Genomic DNA, 22,420 nt, shown 5'->3' with positions numbered 1-22,420 from the left:
AAAGACATAAATATGGAAGCAACCTAAATGTCCATCGACAAATGAATGAACAAGGAAAATGTGGTATATATACAATGGAATATTATTTATCCATAAAAGAAGGAACTCCTGTCACTTGTAGCAACATGGATGGACCTTGAGGGCATTATGCTAAGAAATAAGTCAGACAGAGAAAGACAAATACCATATGAGATTCCTTATATGTGGAATCTAAAAAAACTCCTAGATACAGATATCAGAGGTGGGAAGTGGGAGTGGGTGAAATGGGTGAAAGTGATTAACAGGTACAAACTTCCAGTTATAAAAACATAAGTCTTGGGGATGTAATGTACAGCATGGTGACTATAGTTAATAATAAGACTGTATGGTGTATTTGAAAGTTGCTTAGAGAGAAGATCTTACAAGTTTTCATCATGAGGGGAAAAAAGGGTAACTATGTGTGGAAATGCATGTTAACTAGACTTATTGTGATCACATTTCACAATATATCCATATATTGAATCATTATGTTGTAGACCTGAAACTAATGTTATATGTCAATTATACCTCAATTTTTTAAAAAGACACAAATAAAAGAAAAAGAGAAGAAAAAGGGAAGAGATCCAAGAAAAGAAAAAAAAAAAGGGCCAATTGCTTTCTTCTTTCCCAGCACTAGCAATAACAAGGAAAAAGACAAGGAGTAGAAAAAAAAAGAGTATTCCTTAAAGTTCATGTTTCTTGTCCCTTCTCCTTCCCCAACCCTCATCATCACTGCCTTAAAGTTGCATATTCCATATTCCTACCGTATGATACAGTTCAGGGTCTGGGAAGAAATCCCTCCTCCTGGGAGGGTTGGTGTGGGAAGGGAATGGTAGGGATAGAGGTGGAACACGAAACACATTTAGCATTCCATGAAACAAAGAAACTCTAAATGTGTTTTCACACAGTCATAAACTAAGCTTACATGCTACAGTGCTGTGCTTCAGAAACATTATAAGATCATAAGGTTTTTGTGGATCACCCTGGAATCCACATGCCCTTTAACATAGTTTCCGCAAAAATTAATGTATAAATAAAATTGTTATAATATATATATAATTCACATGTGAATGTAATATAATAAACATAATTTATATAAACAAATATAATTTAAAAATCCATTTACAACTTGAGAATGATCTATATATTTAAAAACTATAGTAAAGATACCTATCTTCCCCACAAGAAGCCAGTGTCAGCTAGAGTCCAGGACAATGATAAGGTGTTCAAATAGGAATCAGGACCATGGAGATGAAAAACAGAAAAGCTTTCAATTCAGCAAAACAGGGTAACAATGAAAAATACTGCTCTAGGAAGGAAAGCCAAGACTACTCTAAAAAGGGAGAATGCAACCTACCTGTAGAGATAAATAAGGACCCTGGACTAGGAATATTTTAGAGTCCACTGGATAAAGAGAATTCACACTGCAGAAGAGTGGTAAACAAGACTTAGCTACATTCTACATGCGCCTGACTTGCTTTTCACAATTCGTTCTCTTTAAATCCTCATCCTTGACTTTTTTTTTGTCATAAACAGGAGTTGCCCAAGTGCCAAGAGTTGTTAAGATTGAATAAGTGTAGGGAGACAGGTGACAAGTAAGGTTAAGGCTGTAGCCTTAAGACACTGTGCCAACCCTTCAAGTGGTAGCCAATATAAAATCTGGAAGATATGTAAGAATCTAGTATATACAATATATTGAAGTAGTCTTTTCTTGCTTTGGTAATTTACTGCTATACAATATTTCTGGAAAATTATTTCTATTTTATTGCACAGTACACATCTTATTCCATTAAATGCACTTATGGACACATACACAAATCTTCTTTCACACATACATATGTGCAAATACAATTAAACTTCAATATTTCACATTTTTAACTGCAGGACCTATATTTTTCCCCTAGTTCCCAATATGTCCACCTAAATAGAAAGAAGGGTAAGTGAAAAAGGAATTAAAATTCATTCTTGCATTTCCTGTAGTGGTAATTTTGGAGCAATTATGGCCACAACAGAGGCATACGATCTGGGTCATTGCCTCTGTGTATATTTTCACTTGCTAATGCTTAAACAGAAAACGGATCTCTAGGGGAACATGGTGATATCTAATTAAATGACTTTCTACCTGTAATCTAATCCCAAACTGTAGCATAATTTTCACTGAAGAAACTGATGTATGTTTAGACGCTGACTATATGTCTTAAACAGTAGCATAATTTGCCTTGATAATGGCCAATATTTACCACCTCTTTTGTGCCTTCCTAAAGGACTTTCGAGAATTGGTCACATTACTTTAAAAAAGGAAAAGATTGAAAATGATCATTGGTTAAGCTGGAAAATTTCATCATCATTTTTTTTTGGACATACTGTCTCCTAGATTCCCTGAGTAGAAACAATGGCAGCTGTTCTCATCATCAACTTTCTATTTCGTAGTGAATAATCTCACTCTTCTCACTTTTGCATTTTTACTATAGATATCATAGAGACAACTGGAACTATCAAATATACCAAAAGGAGCTACCATTTTCATTGCAGTTTGTAGCAAGGAGAAAACAGACAATCGATTTTGTTTTACTCCAATATATATGTTTGCTTGGAGCAAAGAAATGGCTTTTTGCTTCCCATTCTATGGTTAACTTCTAGGAAAGTGATAGTAATCTCCTTACACTGATTCTTGCCGACTACAACAACTTCTAGGTAGGAGGCGAGTTATAAAAAGAATAAGAAATTAAATAAAAAATAATAAGTTATAAGAGAACGGAGAGAGATGGAAAGCATTAAGAAGGTCATGGTAAATAAAATTCACTTCCAGTAGAATTTTTAAATAATAAAATGAAGCAGTCAAGAAGGGATACTAAAACAAACAATCTTACAAGAAAATTAACTTCTAGAAAATACAAATGCCTAGAGTTGTATCAATACCATGGGATTCTTTACCAAGATGTCCAAAAGAAAATGTTAAAGTCCCTATTGGTTGTTCCATTTCAATATGCAAGTTTACCTGCTAAAAAGTTGAAAAATCAGAAACATTAAGGAATATTTGCAAATAGTTGTGAATAGAAACCCAAAATGTATTAATAATTGAAAAATGCATTTCCTACTCTCCTACTGTGTTGAAATAAAATTTAAGAGCCAATACAATGTTTAAATAAATTTTCATCCGTATATGTAACACAAGGGGCTCTGTATTCTTATTGCCTGCCATTCATGGATAAGAAATGAAAAGTTAAAGGTGATCCAACAGCTCTTTATTCCATGCCACTATGATATTATTTACCAAATTTAGAAGTTACAGCACCTTAAGTACAGAGAAGAAGGGGACAGCAATAACAATCCTCTAATTTGAGGAGTGTTTTATTTCTTACCATGTCTTTTCCACCTATGACCTCTTATTGACATGCTGGTTACTGCATTTCTCGATATTCTAGAGGAAGTTGGTGTGATTTCAACTTGAATACACCTTGTACCCTCCTTACTAGATTTCATGGCACCATGAGGCAATGAAGCCTGTATTGCATTGGCAACCTAAAAAGGAAAAATATAGTTCAAGATTGGCATTAAACAGATGTATTATTATACCCTTAGATAAAACAAGATGTTAAATTCTTTTTTCAATTTGTTTATTGAAGTAGAGCTGATTGACAATGTTGTGCCAACCTCTGCTGTGCAGCAAACTCGCTCAGTTATCCACAGACAGATACATTCTTTATTTATAGTCTCTTCCATTATGGTTTATCCCAGGATATTGAGTATAGTTCCCTGTGTAAGACATTAGGACCATGTTGTTTATCCCAAGATGCTAAATTTTAACAGATTTTTAAAAAGAATAATTCCTTCAAGATCTTTCATAAGATCCTCTAAAATGAGGAGTAAGAACGCAGAAGGAAACATGGTTAAAAATATATGTGATGAAATTTAAAATTCCAAAATACTAAACTATATTTCCAAATGCCTAATGCTAATTAATAAATGCAGCTTGAGCATGTTAATGAGAATATTCTTAGAAGTGAAAATGACTATTCATATCAGGCTAAGACATTAGCCTAATGAAATTTTCAAATTATATATACCTTTTTCGAGTAACAAATTTTTCCACTATAACAGGAACATGAATCACTGAGTACTGATAATGTATTAATGCACTACAAATGGCTACTTCTCAATTTATAGTTCTAAATTGAGAAATTTTAAATTACAAAATTTACATAAATAAGTGAGACACCTACCAGCAATGGCTCTGGATATAATTCTAGCTGGGCTCTGTATATAATATCATCCAATGCTTTTTGAGCTAGATCCCATTCTCCATTATAACTATAAAATTAAATGAAGTATAATTACTTTAAATTAATTCTATATAACTGAACAAGATATAATGAGAAATTGTTTATCTTTAATAAAGAAAATAATAGATCGTATTAGCACATTGCTTAGCATTCCACCCTCATTAAATATATATTTCTAAATCTTTGAATTCCTTTCAACTGTATCTGAAAGCCTATTAATAGCAAAGAAAATTTTACAGATGTAATTTCTTCTCTAAAGAACATGTCTATTTATAGAACAGATAGCCAAAAAGCTAGGTAATCTCAAAGCACTTTACGCTTTCAAAACAAGTCAGAGCATAATAAATTATATACCTTAGAATAATGTTCAGAACACTGTATGGTCAAACTACTCTGTAACTCCCATGGTTTTTAACGAAAATCTACAACTACTGTGGCTTGCAGCATCCTAAGTAGTTACTTCTTTGCATTCACATAGTCATTTAGAAGTGTACGTGACATATGCTGCAAATATCACAGAGATATTGGGAAAAAAGTGCATGTGTATATTAGTTTTCAAAGACATGGCCAAACTCTTCCTAAAAATTGGCTAAATGATGGAACGGACAGAGAAATAACCACTTGCTCATCTGACAACAAAATAAAGAAGTGTGAATTACATCAAGCGTGCAAGTGAGGCCTAAAAAATGGAAGCAGCATTGCTCTCACCCTAAAAACAAGATAAAGCCAGGTAATCTACAAAATCATAACTTCTCATGAATCCAACAAGGAGCTAAGGTCACAGGGCAACCAAGTAGCCCGAAACCCAATGGCAGCCAGGTGCCCCTGAAGAGAGTGAGGCCACAATGCAGGTGGGTAAAAAGAACTCAGCTAAACTTTTCAACAAATTTCTAAAAGCCAGGTGTGGGCCAGTACAAAAACTCTGGAAGCAGATACAAGGGGACGTCACACCCACTCATAAGCTCTTCTCCACAAACCACCTTTAGGCACTCATAAGAAAAACTAAGCACAGGGCGGGGGACCAGAGAAAGCTGCTCTTGGTAGTGCAGGCCTGAAGGAGAAGAGTGGCCACCAGAGCAGGAAAGACACCAGACAGATCCAGCCAGACACTTTCAGTGGAATAAAAGTTTAAAGCCTTTGGGGAAAGAGCAGAAAAACCCTTTCACCCCGAGGGCGGAGGTGAAGACCAACTCACTCTCGCTGTGAGGGAGAGAAAAAGAAAAAAAGCCTCTGCATGTAGGGGAGGATCAGGAAATCATCCTATGCTGAGAAGAAGGAAGGCCAGAGGTCTCCTACCACTGGAGGAGGGGCAGGACCACTGAGGAACTCCCACCCAGATAAGCAGGGACATAGGGCCTGCTTAGAACTGAGGCTAGACCTAGACGAGGACAACAGAAAACACCACTTCTCCTCCCTCCCACCCCCAACCAGGCTAGTACACATCTAGAAACATGGAGCAGCACTCTACTGCTGGAGGAGGGGCAAGAACACGGAGAGAGACCCTCTCTGAGGTACAGACACACCCGGAAAGCTAAAAGCTGAGGACGGAGCAAGAGTATTGAGGAAAAACCCTCCAGCAATAAGTAGCAGGTAACATAAAAGGAATTTGGAGTAGGTGGTGCAATATAGGTAATCATAGCAGCAACGAATCCAGTCCCAGCTCACTCCTGCCTACAAAAACTCTACTAGCATCCTAGAAAAGAGGCATATCCATTTCCAGGCATAAATAATATTTATCTCAATCTTTACTGTCCTACCCATGAACAAAATAATGATCAATCAAATATTACAAAGCACACAAAAAGCAAGAAGAAAACAACCCACTATCAAGAGACAAAAACCAACCGAACCAAATTCAGAGATGACTCAGATGTTGTACTTACCTGGGAAATTAAAATAACTGAGATTAATATATTAAATGCTCTAGTGGAAAAGAGGGACAACATGTATGAACTGACGGGTAGTTTAGCAGAGAGATAGAAACTATAAGAAAAAGCCAAATGAAAAGGCTAGAAATAAACACAGTAACAGAGATGAAGAACCCCCTCAGTGGGCTCATTATTAGACTCAACATAGTCAAGGAAAGAATCAATGAACATGAAGATAGATCAACAGAACTTAAACAGAAACACAAAGCAAAAAGGAGAGAAAATAAAATAGATCAGAGCATCTAACAGCTGTGAGACAATACTAATGGTCTAACACAGGGGTCAAGAAACTGTTTTTTAAAGAGCCAGATAGTAAATATTTTGGGCTCGTGGGCCATACAGTCTCCTCTGCAACTAGTCAACTCTGTCACTGTAGCACAAAAGCAACCATAGACAATACATAAACAAACAGATATCACTGCTTTTCAATAAAACTTTTTAAAAACCAGGGAGCATGCCAGATTTGGCCCAAAGATCATAAATTCTGCCTTCAGTTATGAAGCTTATAATCTACCGGGGAAAATTAAGGTTATCAAGTGAATATAATATAACGTATAGTAAGATATGTGTAGTAAGAGAAGTACAAAGTAGTAAAAGAGTGCAAAGAAAAATACTAATATCTCAAGTATCAAGTAAGACTGAGCATCAATATTAGAAATTAATAGCAAATTCATAATAAACTTTGATGAAAGAGGCTCTAAGATGTTTCTCAAGAATTAAAATTTCTGGGGCTTCCCTGTGGCACAGTGGTTGGGAGTCCGCCTGCCGACGCAGGGGACGCGGGTTTGTGCCCCGGTCCGGGAAGATCCCACATGCCGCGGAGCGGCTGGGCCCGTAAGGCATAGCCGCTGAGCCTGCGCGTCTGGATGACTGTGCTCTGCAACTGGAGAGGCCACAACAGTGAAAGGCCCGCATACCGCAAAAAAAAAAAAAAAAAAAAAAAAAAAAAAAGAATTAAAATTTCTGGAAATGGAAAAGAGAAATTCATTAGGGAAAAAATGCTACTTGGAAATTACAGCAAAAAAAAAATTGAGTAATGAAGAAAGAAACTGTAAGTGTATTTAGGTGTCACTAATTTTCATTCTGTCCCTGAATTAAAGAAAGACGATGAAGTGTTTTAGTTGGTTACAAATTCTTTGGAATATTAAAAGATATGTTTTAAATAATAAAACTATTATCAAGATATTGATTCATATTTTTTTCACAAAAATATGCTGATTGTTTATTGAGATTATAATATAGCAACAATAAAATAACAGACTATAATTTTCCAAAGAGATCAAAGATTAACTTTGTATATGAAATAAACTTACAAGGCAAAATAAATTCCTGTTAACATTTGCACCATGAATCCTGAAGAAACCGGTACCCTGCTACTTATACCTTTGTATTTTCTTACATGTTGTCGAGGATATCCACAAACACAGATTCTAGAAAGACCAAAATAAATATATTTGTAAAATTAGTAAAAATTAAGGTAATTTATTTTTTAACATTTATAAGCCAACAATGTACGAGGTATGCTCTCATAACAAACCAAACAGCAATGAAACAAAGAATCTTTCAAAACAGAACGTTTGTCTGTAACATTTTACTGAGTAAGTTAGACTGGGAAAAAATGTAGAAAGCTGGGGGTATGTTAATATAAAGTAAGTGAACCAGATTATCAGAGTTGGTTCACTAATTTTGATCAATCATTATTACTGACCAAATTATTAATGATTTTTGGTTACCATAAAACCATAAAACATGAAGCTCAGCACTATTCATCATGAATAGATCAGTGGTATGATCCTCTATTCCCGATAAAGTTCTTGACACAAACTGCAGGCTCCAAAAAAGTATTCTAAAATTAGACTCAAACTTCATACAGTATATCTTAATAAATTTCAGATAGATTGAAAATTTTTATGTTAAAATACCATAAGAGGGGACTTCCCTGGTGGCGCAGTGGTTAAGAATCCGCCTGCCAATGCAGGGGATGTGGGTTCGATCCCTCGTCCAGGAAGATCCCACATGCTGCGGAGCAACTAAGCCCATGCGCCACAACTACTCAGCCTGCGCTCTAGAGCGCATGATCCACAACTACTGAGCCCGCGTGCCACAACCACTGAAGCCCGCGCGCCTGGAGCCCGTACTCTGCAATGAGAAGCCCACGCGCTGCAACAAAGTGTAGCCCCCGCTCACCACAACTAGAGAAAGCCCACGTGCAGCAACGAAGACCCAATGCAGCCAAAAAAAAAAAAAAAAAAGTAACATACTATCATTAGGGAGTGAAAAGGAAAGAATAAGAGGAATGTATAATTATCCCCACATTTATTGGGGGGTTTGGATAGCTGGCTGGCTGGTAGTGCCACTAAATCAATTAGGACAAGTAACACATACTGTTTTGGAAGGTGCTAAGTTTCAGATATGTTTATTTTTAGGTATACAATATAGGTATCAGTTTTGTCTGTCATGTCCTCTCTCCCACCCCCAACGTCTTCCATTAATAGTACCTCTATCCCTCTTACCTTTAGGAAGTAGTCACCCCCTATAAAATTAAGTATAACCATGTGATTATGGTGAGGCTGACAATAAAACTGCCTGTGACAAGAGATCGCTACTCTGAGATCTATTTTTCCCTTCTTCCTTTTAATAACATATATAAAGGCACACTCCCCTCCACACTCCCCAACCAATTTTAACTAGAACTATGGCCACCTGCTAGAGACCATATTTCCTAGGCTTCCTTGCATCTAAGTGTGACCATGTGACTAGTTCTAGACAGTGGTCTGTTAACTGAAGTCGTATGACTTCTAGGCTGTACCCTTAAAAGGCAGCTGCTTGCCTTCCACTCTCTCTTTCTCCCTGCTTTCAGGATACAAGGCAGATGTAATAGTAGTGATCCATCACCATACAGACAAGAGTAACACCAGGAATGGTAGAATCCCAAGAAAGAAGGAGCCTGAATACTTTAGAAACAGAGCCAATCTGCCCTCAGACCATCTATCAGCTTGGACTTTTATGTGAAAGAAAAATAACCACTTTATTTAAGTTACCATTATTTCTGTTAAAACAGCCAAACCAAAATTTAACCTGATACAGTACTCTTCCAATACTACTACTATGCAACTTGGCCCTATAGGGGTTTGTATAAGCTTCAGACGGCACAATCGAAACTTTTGCTGGATTGTTTTTCATAGTGAACCTGGGAGAGATGTTCTTTTTCCTGCGTTCACTAAAGGAAGACAATGTAAGCTTTTAGCTGCCTGTGGTCACTGCTCTTACCACATAGAAGAAGCCTATCTTCAGTAAAAAAAAAAAAGTACAATGCCAACAGATGAAAATGAGGTAAGAGAGAGAGAGGAGAGAATAGCCTGATAACAGTTGAGCCTCTGCATCTAGTTGACCCTGAGGCCAGTTCCATTCCTACTCTTCCCAAGTACTAACAGCCAAAAACTTTCCCTTTGATATTAGGTAGTTTTACGTAGGTATCAGTCAGTTGCAAGAGAAAGAGTTCTAACTCTTACAAGGTATCTATGGGACATCTGATGAAGATGTTTACTGAACTGGATACACAGGTTTAGAAATCAGGAAAGAAGTATAGGGTTTAAGAAAGAGAATATGGTCAGAAAAATAAGTTATTGCTGTTATTACACAACTTTTAAAAAACAACATTGCCATAGCTCTAGGATGGTCAATCAACTTTTAAATTTACTTTAGGTAAGAACTAGAGAGATAGTTCTCTCAATTCACAAAAGAAATAGGATTCCAGGTTCTCTTGTTTTCTCTGCTAACTACCTATAAGGAAATAAGCAGTTATCTGTTAGAGGCTGTATTTACTTCTTTATTCAGAAGTGCAAAGGGTTAGTGTCTTAGTCCGTCTGGGCTGTTATAACAAAATACAACAGACGGAGTAGTTTATAAACAACAAAAATTTATTTCTCATAGTTCTAGAGGCTGGAATCACAAGATCAGGGTATCAGCATGGTCGGGCGAGGGCCCTCTTCAAGGTTGGAGAGTTCTTGTTATATCTTCACATGGCAGAAGGGGAGAGGGAGATCTGGCTAAGAACACTAATCCCATTCTCAAAGGCCCCACCTCCTAATACCATCACATTGCGCATTAAGATTTCAACATAAGAATCTGGGGATGGGGGGAACACAAACATTCAGATCATAGCAGTTAGGGGGTTTTGTTTGTTTGTTTTTTTAGCAGTTAGTTTTTAATAACTACTAAAACTACCCAAACTGTAGCAAGTGACTTCAGGAATTTTTCATTTATCAATGAAAACTTTTTAAAAAATAAAAACTGAATTATTTCCTTTAATCATAATTTTACTTAATGGATCACAAATCTGAAGTGGAAGAGATCATCTATCATTCGTTCATTGAACAAACAGTTACTAAGTTTTTACTGTATGCCAGGCATTTCTCTTGAACTCTAAGGAGACAGCAGTGAAAAAAACACCAAAGTTCCTGACCTCATGATATTCCAGCAGTTGACAGGCTATACCAAGTGAACAAACAAGGTAATAACAGTGTTATAAGTGCTAAAAGGAAATAAACTGGGGTGGGAAGGTGCTACTATAGAAAAGATGATAATGGAAGATCTCTCCAAGGAGGTAACATTGAGCTGAGACCCAAAATAATCTAGTGCTAGCCAGCTGCAGCATAACTCATAATGGCAACTCTTTACCCTCTTTTCTCCAGTCCTTTTTTTTTTTTTTTAAATAATTAATTTTTGGCTGCTTTGGTTCTTCGTTGCTGTGCGCAGCTTTCTCTAGTTGCGGTGAGCGGGGGCTACTCTTCGTTGCGGTGCACGGGCTTCTCGTTGCGGTGGTTTCCCTTGTTGTGGAGCACGGGCTCTAGGTGCACGGGCTTCAATAGTTGCGGCACGTGAGCTCAGTAGTTATGGCTCGCGGGCTCTAGAGCACAGGCTCAGTAGTTGTGGTGCACGGGCTTAGTTGCTCCGCGGCATGTGGGATCTTCCCGCACCAGGGATCGAACCCGTGTTCCCTGCACTGGCAGGCAGATTCTTAACCACTGCGCCACAAGGGAAGCCCTCTCCAGTCCTTGCTTTTAATAATTAAGAATTCTGATTTACTCATCAGTACTCTGAATGCTCTCTTCAAAGATATTCTTTTCGCATAGATCCTTCACTGAATTTACATAAAACGCAGAACAAAGCAAAAACAATCAACAAAGCTACATGTCACATGAATGCCTGACTCCTCTGTTCATCAGAGGGTATCCTGAAGTTGCCTGACTTCCCTTTACAAATCCAAAACATAAGGACTCGACCTTACGAAAGAGCAGCTGAGTGGCCTAACCTCCACTGCTATATTAAACTTACTCTGCAGTCACATATAGGTATCTCCCAAATTCACAAACCATGATAAAATAAAATTCCTTTTAGAAGGCATATTTGTCAATACATTTCTGGAAGAAGTTCTAAGTATCAATTTGTAAGTGAGGGAAACTACTGCCATGATTCTCATTCTCTGTTGAGAGATACTATCTCTTTCTTAGACTGAGAGAAAACCTGTGAGATTGTTCTCAATATACTGAATTACAAACCACAAAATGATTAGAAAGCCCAATTCCAGTGGGGCTGACTTGAGGGAGTATTTATTTAGAACTTAAAGTAGAAAAGTAAATAGATTAACTACTATCATTAGATCATCAGACCAGTGAGTAGAAACTAGCTAGAAAAAAAGGGAAACAATGATTTTTCTATTTTTTAACTTGAGAAATATTTAAAATTTGGTCCAGTTCTATTTCGTATCCGTCTGGATAAAATACATAGACTATGAAATAAAACTAACCAATTTCAAAACCTCTTCCTTTTCTGCTCTGCTTTTTAAATAGTGAGGAGAGGGGAGGTGAGGAGAAGGCCAGGAGAGCAGAAAAAGTGGGGGAATAAGGGAGAAAAGAGAAAATGGAAGAAATTCCTACACAGTAATGAGCACTTTTCTGTTCTTATGCTTCTGCTCTTTGAAATTAGGAGCCTAATAAAGGCTGCATCTTCTATCACTTTCCTCAAGAGAATACCATATACAAAAATAGTGCTCAAGTTGCTGGAGAAGAGATTATCTCAGATGGGTTGTAAAGGAAGGATGGAGAAGATTTACAATGGTGGAAAGGTGTACAAAGTAAATAATAAGCAATGAAAAGTCAACTGTAGGTTCTTTCAACAAGGAATTTCCTAGTATAAGATATGCTCTAGAACAGCTGGCAACTGCAAACAGGTGGGAAAAAAGAAAGAGCAGCTGTGTATCTAGAGTGAACATGTGTGTTCATCATTGGGGTGCTAGCTGTCATTTATTGAATGATAACAAAGTGACATACACTGTGCTAAGAGCTTGTTCTCTCTCTCTCTCTCTCTCTCTCTCTCTCATTTTATCAGGCAGGAAAATTAATCCACAAGATGGTTTATTTGCACAAAGCTGTCCCTAATAGACAGAAAACAAGAAGAAATCTGTTCAGTGGTCAGGAAGGCTGATTTAGGAATCAAGAGTGGGTCAGTGTTTCATTACAGGTTCACAGGAACAAATACACTGATCAAGAATCCCTAGCAGTACATATTCAAGTCAGTCACCGAGGTGACTCACCAAGTGAACAAAATCAGGACAGTCCCTTAGACAATGGGGGAAAATTTAATTTACAGCTTAGTACAGTTTCATCTGTAATATTTATATTCTACATCAAAAGGCAAGATAAGCCATTTCTTAAACACAATTGTATTAAAAGAGATGCTCAAAAAAGAAAAAAAAAGAAAAAACTATTTCCCCAAATTTAGAGGACTTAGGAATATACTAATAAAACTTATTTGTAGTATTGTTGGGTATGTTGCTTTTAGGAGGGCCATATGTAATATTTAGTACTAGCAGAAAATAAAAACTTGTTGACTAAAACTCAGTCTACCTCTTGCCTCCTTTCAGATCTCTCTTCTAGTGGTCCATGCACATATGCAGGAGGAAAACACAGGCTATCAAGCTGGCCATCAGTCTGCTTACAGTTAACTGAAGCAAAGCTTATAGTTAACTGAACAGATTTTTGACCAGCAGAATAGATTTGTATGTATGCGTGGAGGGTGGGAAGTGTCCAGGATTGTTTTAATTCCACGATTCATTACAATCAGAAGGTTAAAAAAAGAACAGAACACATTTGTCACTGAACCTAGCTCAGGTATTCCACGAAATTTTTCTGGTTGTATTTATGTGTCCTTCCTCCTAGATAACCCAGTCTATCATTTTGGTATAATTATCATCAACAACCAAACTAATCAGCAATCTGAAACAACTGCCACATGGCCAAAACAACTTGATTAGCCATAACACAGTGTGATCACTTTATTTTATTCTTCAGGAAAACCTGCACCAGGACTAAGATCATGAGGAATCTCTTGTACTTTAACTATCATAATCATTTATAACTTACTTATCACCATAGTTCTATAACTAATTTTCCTTCCATAGCTCTGGACTAGGCTTTGCTTGATTAGATACTAGTGCTTTCTAGTTCTTTGCCATACATCTTTAAAGTGTACACCTTAATTAGAATATTTGATAAATGATTAAGGGAATCCAGAGTTAAGAGAAATAAATAACTAGATTTTAAACTATTGAGAATACAGTAATAGGGAATCTAAAACAAAAACAAAAGCAAACTAAAAAAGATGGAAACAATGAATTTGATGGAGTTCCTATTACATCATGGTTCTGTGGCTTAAGAGTTAGCATTATTAAATAGTTTAAGTCTTTTGAATTACATAGATCTCTTTCCTCCCTCATTTTCTTATAGCTAGTGAGTATACAAGAGTTTTTCTTGTGGCATAGAATTAATGTAATATGTTTCTACTAAAACCTTCCTCGGCCAAAATCCTATAGCTAGTTTTCAAGTAATCGGTGTTTCTATTTGTTTTCAAAACCAGCTCTTACTTGTGTTCTTAAAGGATAATCTAAGTCCCTGGTTAGTTAAATTGATATATTAGCAATTTTCTACCCAGAACATAAAAGTAATTATACTGAAGATAGTGCATTCGAGTTACACAGGACAGAAACCAGTGACACATGTTCTTTCCTAACTTTGCCATCAGTCATTTCAGGAAAACATCAACAGTGGTCCTTATTTAGGAAGTTGTGTTAGAACATTTGTATGTATTAGAACGTTAGAGCTTCAAGCATATTAGAATATTCCTGGGTCCTACCATCTAAAATACTGCTTTAAAGTAGTGTGTTTTAAGCTCTACAGGTGAAAAGTTCCTGCATCTAACTACTCCTTAAGCCAATGTTTCTGAAGTGTTGGTTCTTACACTCATTTGAGTGCATAACAACATTTTCACTGGACCATAATGAAATGAGAAACAAGGAATGCTAAACATCTCACTTTTGGCTTATAAACTGTTGTCCTTCCCTTCCATTCTACCCCTTTTGGGTGTTAAAATACTCTCCCCTTTCATTAAATAATGTTGATGGTAGATATTTATAATACAATGACTTGACAGAAGACAAAGTCGGCAACACCATGTAAATACCCACTTCAGCTTTCTTGAAATTTTACAGATCTGTGAAATTCAAAAACTCTGGGCACCTCTAAATTTAAAATATTTAAAACAAGAAACATATTAGAAAGAGTAAGTGAGAGAGATGGCACACTGGTACCATCTTCTAAGGTGCAGCAAATGTACTTGTGCTCCAATTCAGGAAATATCTGAATGACTCTCCACTTCTCTATCTTCTCTAATAAGCCCCCTGCCTTGTTACCTCCCTCTCCCTCTCCCTGGTCCTATGTGGTTTTCTATCTTATTCAATAGAATCAATTTAGGTTTTTTGTTTGTTTTGTTTTGACTTCATTTCTAAGTATTGCTCTATGCACCCTCCCTCTTACTAACTTTCCAAAGCTACATTTTCTAAATAAGTTTCCCAAATCTAAATTATTTTACAAGTTCCTTAATTCTATATTTTCCCTTATTTACTTGAATTACCAAAGGCATTTTCTCTGCCTTGTTTTTTTTGTTTTCTTTTGTTTTTGTTTTTTTAAAAAAAGGTAACAGGGACTTCCCTGGTGGTCCAGAGGTTAGGACTCCTTGTTTTCACTGCTGAGGGTGCAGTCCCTGGTTGGGGAACTAAGATCCCGCAAGCCATGCAGTGCGGACAAAAAAAAAAAAAGTAACATCTTCAACACAGAAAATGTAGAGAATGACAGAAAAATCACACAGGAAAAAAATTAAAATAAACTATAATTCCACCAAGTAGATATAACTATTGTTAATATTCTGGTCATCTTCAGTCAACGCTGGAATCACACCATATATACTATCATTAAGTACTCTTTTAAATCAGAATTCTTAAATATTTGCATAGTATACACAAGGATTACCATAATTTACTTAACCAAGCTCTTGGCTAAATTTTTTTTAACACGAAAAGTTTAAAAACCAGTATCTCTTACTTCCTTCTTGGTACCAAATTAGAGCACAAAGAAAATAACTACCTAGATAGATAGATAGATAGATAAACAGACAGATAAAAAAGCAAACAAAACAGAAGCCAACCACATGCCAAAAACTGAAAGGTCATAATAGTTCCATTCTTTTAATTATACAGTATGATCCTTTTCTAATTAAATATTCTATTGAAATGTTATTCAGCTTTACCCGCTTCACTGTGTTTTTTGTGACTTCATTGTGTTTTTAGGGAGCTTTCTGTATGTCAACTACGTGGAGCTTTATATTAACCTATTTAGTGTTTCAAGCAAATGATTAAACAAAACAAAAATAACTTAGATATGTAACAAACTAGCAATCCTAGATTCACATATTTCAATACTAAAAACATTTGAATTTTAATTTACCTTGAACAAATTTGACACAGTGATTGAAGAGAAACACTGGGCATATAAGTTAGGGCAGCATTGTAACACAACAAAAGGAATGTCAACACTTCAAACCTAAAGATAAACCAAAAGAATATTTACAAATCTTGAGAATTCTTAGAAGTCAACTGTAATTAAGCAAGCATTGGGGAGGGATATTATGTTACAAAACAGACCTGTACAGTATAATCACACCAATAAGAATACAAAACTGAAAGAAAAAAGTAACAGTCATATGAAAATTATCTTAAAAATTCAATGTTCCAGATGACATCTGAAGCAAAGTGTAAGTGACAAATCGGGAAGATGTGTTTTTCTCTTGTATAAAATGACTCAACATTTTAAAAATTGTTACATACAACTTATTAAACATTATTTATAAATCTACTGAAATAATTTCTTAAAAAATTAGCATGGTACAATAGCAGGTTATGTCTCCACAGTATACCTATTCTGTGCTGTCAGCATCTCCCTTTGGGGGTGAGGTCCGCTGTACACAACTTTTGACAAGCCATGCTGGGATAGGGCGCTCTCGGTCAGAGCCATGGACCCAATGCTGGAAGGCTAAAGAAAAGACATGTGAATAAAGAAAAAACCATTCTGTTGAAGATGTGGTATTTAGAATATATACACCAGTAAGAATGACTGCCATGAACATCATACATCTTGGAAATATTCAGACTGTCTACTAAGTATTCTGCTCAAAGATTTAACAAATAATTAAAAACAAACTACAAATAGAAATACAAAATAGTTTAACTTTAAAAATTCTACCCCAGAAATACATAATTGCCACACATAAAAAATCTAATCTTATCTGTCAGGAGAAGGGGAGAACATTTCAAAATGAACACTTTTAATAGATCTTTTAAAATCAGGTTTTAGTTTAATGATTTTGATTGCCCATTTTTACTTTGGGAATAGCCAATACTTTGTGTGGTGTTTTATACTTTTTAAGGCACTAATAAACTGATAAAATTTTTTGTCTCAATAACCAGACCCTAATTTATAGCAACTTCAAATCTTAGGACCAATAAACTTACTTTGATAAAAATGTCACTTACCTCATGATATACAGATGGTTTGGATAAAGATGGAATCGTAAAACTCAATACTTTGCTATGTCCCTGTTTGTCAACTATTTCCTACAAAAATGAAAGAAAATATCTTACAATATTTATTTTTTACACATAAATTTAAAAGCTGAATTTAAACTGTTAGTCTAAAAAAAAAAAAGACCCGAGAAGAAAGGAATTTTAAATTCAGCTAAAATCTTAAACTATGATAATCGATTATTCACAAATACTAGGAGTTAACCTTCTCCTTAAAATGTAAGTAACATAGTTTTAAGGATGAAATACAGACGCAGTGTGGTAATAATCATTGATTTTTTTCTCATGTAAGAAGTTCTACTTTCTAAATCAATTAACATAGTTATGAAATACATTATGAAATGACCCTTAAATTTTTTTTTCCACTTTAAAAAGTACAAACCTTAAGTATGTATCTAGAATATTGTACTATTTAATATACAAACACTATTAGTAATGCAAACTATATATTTTAAATGAATGGTGTGAAGTCTGGAGACAGTCCAGATTTTACAGAATTATTATTGGTAGATATTAGACTAGATCTTTTCTCCCAAACTGTCTGTGAAGGTCACAATAGACAATTTATAGACAGTGGATTTTAAGTTTAAAAAATTTAAAACTCAACACTGGTATTTTCGGATACCTCCATAAAATCATCTAAATGGACTGATTCTTAGTCTCCAATCAATCAAAAAATGTATATTTACATAATTGTATGTATGCCCATATAGTCTTCAACCTCCAGAAAGTTATTTTTGGGAGAATGAGCTACGAGTCATTTGATGTATTAAAAATAAATATTAGCTTTACTAAAATGAAAAATAGTTGCCATTATGCATTCATTTTTGTTGAAAGGGTTATATGCTTGGCTTTTGTCAGAAAACATTTTAACTATATTAAATACAAACCAAATTGTAAACCCCTAGGAGAAGAGCTTCAATGCATCCACTGCTATGCACATTTCTGCTGGCTGAGACGGCAAGGTAGCACCAAATCAGTTCTGGAAGAAACTGCAGTGTAAATCGAAGCAACTGCTCCTCTCCGCTGCGATAGAATTCAAAGAGCTGGTGACAGACAGGTTCTAGCAACTGCAAGAAAGACAAAATATTCATTCACGGACTGGACTGTATTTGAATGACACTGATGTATTAAATATAAAAGGTTTTCCCTGATTGGTAATTACTGAAATATACAAATGTTTCCATTTTTTGGAAACACAAAACTATTCACAGCTAAGTTATTTAGTAATGAACTCTAGTGGAAGGCCAAACTGCAAACTAAGTGTATACTGAAGCACTTTATAAACTCTAAAACATTCTGTAACTCGAAGGTAGTATTGTTATTAAAACCGTATCTTTTAAAATTCCTAAAATAGATAGGTTGTGAGAAGTTCCTTCCTGAATGTCCTTGCTTCCAGATAAAACATGTCAATATAAATGATTGGCTACAGGGTTGGAGAAATTGAAATGGGAGTCCTAGGGAGTTACTGTCTCATTGCCCTCCTGAGTTATAACTAGGCAGCATGGGACAGCAATGACCAGTATGTGGAGGGAGAAGCTGAATAATATAAAGCCCCTAGGTCTAGTTTCTTACTGTAACCATGGTTAATTCCCCTGGATGATCTAAACGTTGCTATCATTTTATTTTAAACTTGATTTGGACTTACTGATAGCCTTTTTTTCCCCCCACCACACTCCCCCAGCTACCCAGTTAACAGAGCTGACTGTATCTTTATAACAGACATTTTTTTAAAAAATCAGAAAGTCAAGATAAGAGACTCTTATAGGTAAGTATTATCTTAAAGCATATATAATCACACACGTCATTAACGAATATGTCAGGGCTACTTTTCAAACAAGCAGGCTACTATTATATTTTAAGCGAATGGGAGTTCATTCACTTTACTAACTTAGGCAATAGATTGACGTCAATTTACGAAACAGATTTTCTACTGCCAATAATTGGAATGAACAGGAACTAAAGTGGATGTTTCGATTTCAAAAAAGTTCAATATGTAAAGCAAACCGGGTATAATTAAAGTCAGTATTACAGAAAAAGTTATACTTTAATAAATATTGATTAAATCAAACTGGTCTTTCCTATTGAAAAACTATCTTCTGACAGTTAAGGAACATTTTTCCACTCTCAGAATGGTCATCAGAGTGCAACAGGTGTCCACTGTGGCATGGCAAAGGCAAAAGGAAACTGCAGGGTCAGAGGCAAAGTAACCCCATTCACAGATAGCAAGGAAAGTTTTTAGGGTAGGAATTTGGAAGAATGGAGAGGGGGATGGTGGAAGAAAGACTGGTAGGGGAATGTTTAGCTTTCAGGATGGAGTTTTAAAATTTCTTTGTGGACCAGGGTCGATAATCTTGTACTGTGGTGTAATATCGGTCTTCTCTAAATACCACGGAAAGCTTTGATTAAATTAATTAATATAGTCTAAAAATTATCTGCAAGCTTGTGAAACTTTATGCTGAAAATTTATTCAATAGGCTGCATGAACACACAATCAATTTTAATCAAAACACTCCAAAAGGCCTTTTAAACTGGTTTAAAATCTAAAATTAAATGGAGTTTTGGTTTATGAAAGCAGAACCAAATGAAGACAGATTCAAAAGGGATGCAGAAGTTATATATTGCAATGAGATTAGATGAAATTATGCATATCAAAACACTAGAGGTAAATACCAGTATCTGTGCAGGATTTTACAGCTTGCAAAGTACGTTCACATATATGAACCCATTTAATTCCCACAATATTATATGGTACAATGTCATTACCCTCATGTATACTTTCTACATAAGGAAATTGAGACAAAGAAGCTATCAACTGAAATCAAAAACATCACACAGCCCATGTCTGACTGAAGGCAAGGCTTTCTAACTCCTTTATAAACATACCTGAAAAATGTCGGAAAAGAATAAAACAATATACAATGTGGGAAACACAAGCAGTGTCTGACTTATCTAACCTGAATATATATATATATATATATTTTTTTTTTTTTCGATATGCGGCCTCTCACTGTTGCGGCCTCTCCCACTGCAAAGCACAGGCTGCGGACGCGCAGGCTCAGCGGCCATGGCTCACGGGCCCAGCCGCTCCGCGGCACGTGGGATCCTCCCGGACTGGGGCACGAACCCGCGTCCCCTGCATTGGCAGGCGGACTCTCAACCACTGCGCCACCAGGGAAGCCCTAACCTGAATATATTTGAGACAAGCAATGGAGCATTAGAACATGCTGTATTCCTAGTGTCTTGCTTGAACTTTTGAATTATTTTCTCATGAAAACATTGTTATACTCGGTGGGTAGGTTTCATAATACTGTTAAGAGAGAACTGCACCTCAAGTATATTTTGATGTGCTAAATGGCCTTTTTATGGTCTAAACATCATGTACCTTCTTTCCATTCTAAAATACATTCTGAATTCTGAAACAACTGAGTTACAAATGAACTTTTACAACAATCTATTCATAAGTAAGAAGCTGTATCTTAAGAGAGAATTTTAATGGTAACAGAAATGTATCATAAAAATGCCTTTAAATGACTAAAGCAGGGATAGAAGATGGAAAAGAGCTAAGTTTGGGTAAATTCACAAGAGAATCTTCCAAACTTTTCTTGAATTGAACAGTTACTGAGAATACAGGTAGGAAACAGACACAGAAAAGTTGGAGGGCACTACTCTTCATGTGCCAGTAGCCAATGAACTGACCTCCTCTCACTCTGGGATTGCTATGCCTAGAAGATTTTATGCGTTTTTTTCAAAAAAAACAGCTGGTTTCATAACAGACTTGAGCATTGTTAGCCTCTAATCCTATGCCTATCTTAGTCAATTAAAAGCACTGGTTAAGGAAATTTCATTGTATCCATAAACTGCCTCTTTACAGTTTCTTGAGCCTGCCACACATACCTGCCTCAGGGCCTTTGCACTTACTATTCCCTCTCTGGAAAGCTCTTGCCCCAGTTTAGTTTTCTTCCTCTAATTCATTCAGACCTTAATTCAACCATCACCTCCTCAGTCCCAACACATACTTCCCCTACTCTGCTTTATTTATCTTCACAGTTTTATCACTGACATTTTATTATACATTTAGGTATTTGTTTAATGTTTCTTTCACCTACCAGAATACAAGTTCTAATCTATAAGAAAAAGAATTTGTTCTGTTTTGTTCACTGCTACATTTCTAAGTGATTTCTGGCACACTATATGTCTTCAATAAATATTTATCAAATCAATTTAACTGAATAATGAAAAAGTACTACTTGTAAAATCCAAATACCAAATTTCCCAGACTTCAAATAACCGCAGAATCAACGTTCCAAATTTCAAAAATGCCAAAAGACAATGACGGCAACTTTTTGGGAATATCTCCACTTTAAGACACAAAATGTTCTAAAGAGCAAAAGGAAGGTTATGATGTTAAAGTAGACACTGCTATATTTTAGAAGCACTTCTAAGTACATTTTTAAAGACTGAGTTGTCTTTTTAAGAATACAGAATACACACTGTCTTTACCACATTCATCAGGCTAAAAACATAAAACAAACTTACATGCAAAACCTCCTAAACCAGTGCTTCTGAAAGTGTGGTCCATGGACTGAAGACCATCTACAAACTGTTACCAGTCCTCAACAACATAAATACAGAAATTGAGAGGAAATATTTAAAAACTTTTATAGCAACTTGATATGGCTGCAATAACCAAGAGGGTGATCAGCAGACTTATTGAACAGAGTATGGATCAGTTAGGGGTTATCAAATTTATGTGGCACCTCGCATGTGATGTGAGTTGCATACTTGTCATACACATTAGGTACACATATTGGTCTGTGAGAGACTGGAAAAAAAATATTAAACTGATACTTCACCACAAATAGTTTGAGCTATACTGCTCTGAGCCATCAGAGCTCACTGTCATCTGAATGAAAGAAATGTTATGAACCAAACTAGCCTACCAGAAATTTACCTCTATCCAAAGCAGCCTGGTTAAAACACACTTCATTAGAGAAATAATTTTTAAGTCTTTCAAAATACTGATCAGTAAATGATAAATAAGACTTAATTTGTTAAAAAAATAATAATAAAGCACACAGCTATACTTGATCCATTTGGTAAAATAATTCTCAAATAAACATGGAAAACTGTAAGACAGCTTCTACCCAAATACTTCAAAAACTAAAACCCTTCAAGAAAACAAGCTACTATACAAATTAAGTAGCTTTGGGAAGGAG

At 35.8% G+C, this 22,420-nt stretch overlaps 1 protein-coding gene across 4 annotated transcripts in view; it reads right to left on the bottom strand.

Annotated features, from left to right (window-relative positions):
• HYCC1 (hyccin PI4KA lipid kinase complex subunit 1) overlaps positions 1–22,420 on the bottom strand; it is an 81,425-nt gene that overhangs the window by 16,961 nt on the left and 42,044 nt on the right. For all 4 annotated transcript variants that reach the window (XR_013829716.1, XR_013829717.1, XM_079931365.1 and 1 more), the window contains exons 4-10: positions 18,092–18,271; positions 17,154–17,234; positions 16,538–16,653; positions 16,069–16,164; positions 7,543–7,659; positions 4,242–4,329; positions 3,381–3,540 (exon numbers count right to left, since the gene is read on the bottom strand). Coding sequence is in view for 2 of the 4 variants with exons in the window: in XM_079931365.1 (XP_079787491.1) it covers positions 3,381–3,540; positions 4,242–4,329; positions 7,543–7,659; positions 16,069–16,164; positions 16,538–16,653; positions 17,154–17,234; positions 18,092–18,271 (838 nt within the window). In the remaining 2 variants the exon portion in view is untranslated. The remainder of the gene's footprint in view (positions 1–3,380; positions 3,541–4,241; positions 4,330–7,542; positions 7,660–16,068; positions 16,165–16,537; positions 16,654–17,153; positions 17,235–18,091; positions 18,272–22,420) is intronic.

This window comes from Stenella coeruleoalba, assembly GCF_951394435.1.
Source record: "Stenella coeruleoalba genome assembly, chromosome: 9".
In the NCBI taxonomy this organism is placed as follows: Eukaryota; Metazoa; Chordata; class Mammalia; order Artiodactyla; family Delphinidae; genus Stenella; species Stenella coeruleoalba.
The sequence above is the reverse complement of the archived record's forward strand: the minus strand, read 5'-3'. Positions and strand labels throughout refer to the sequence as shown.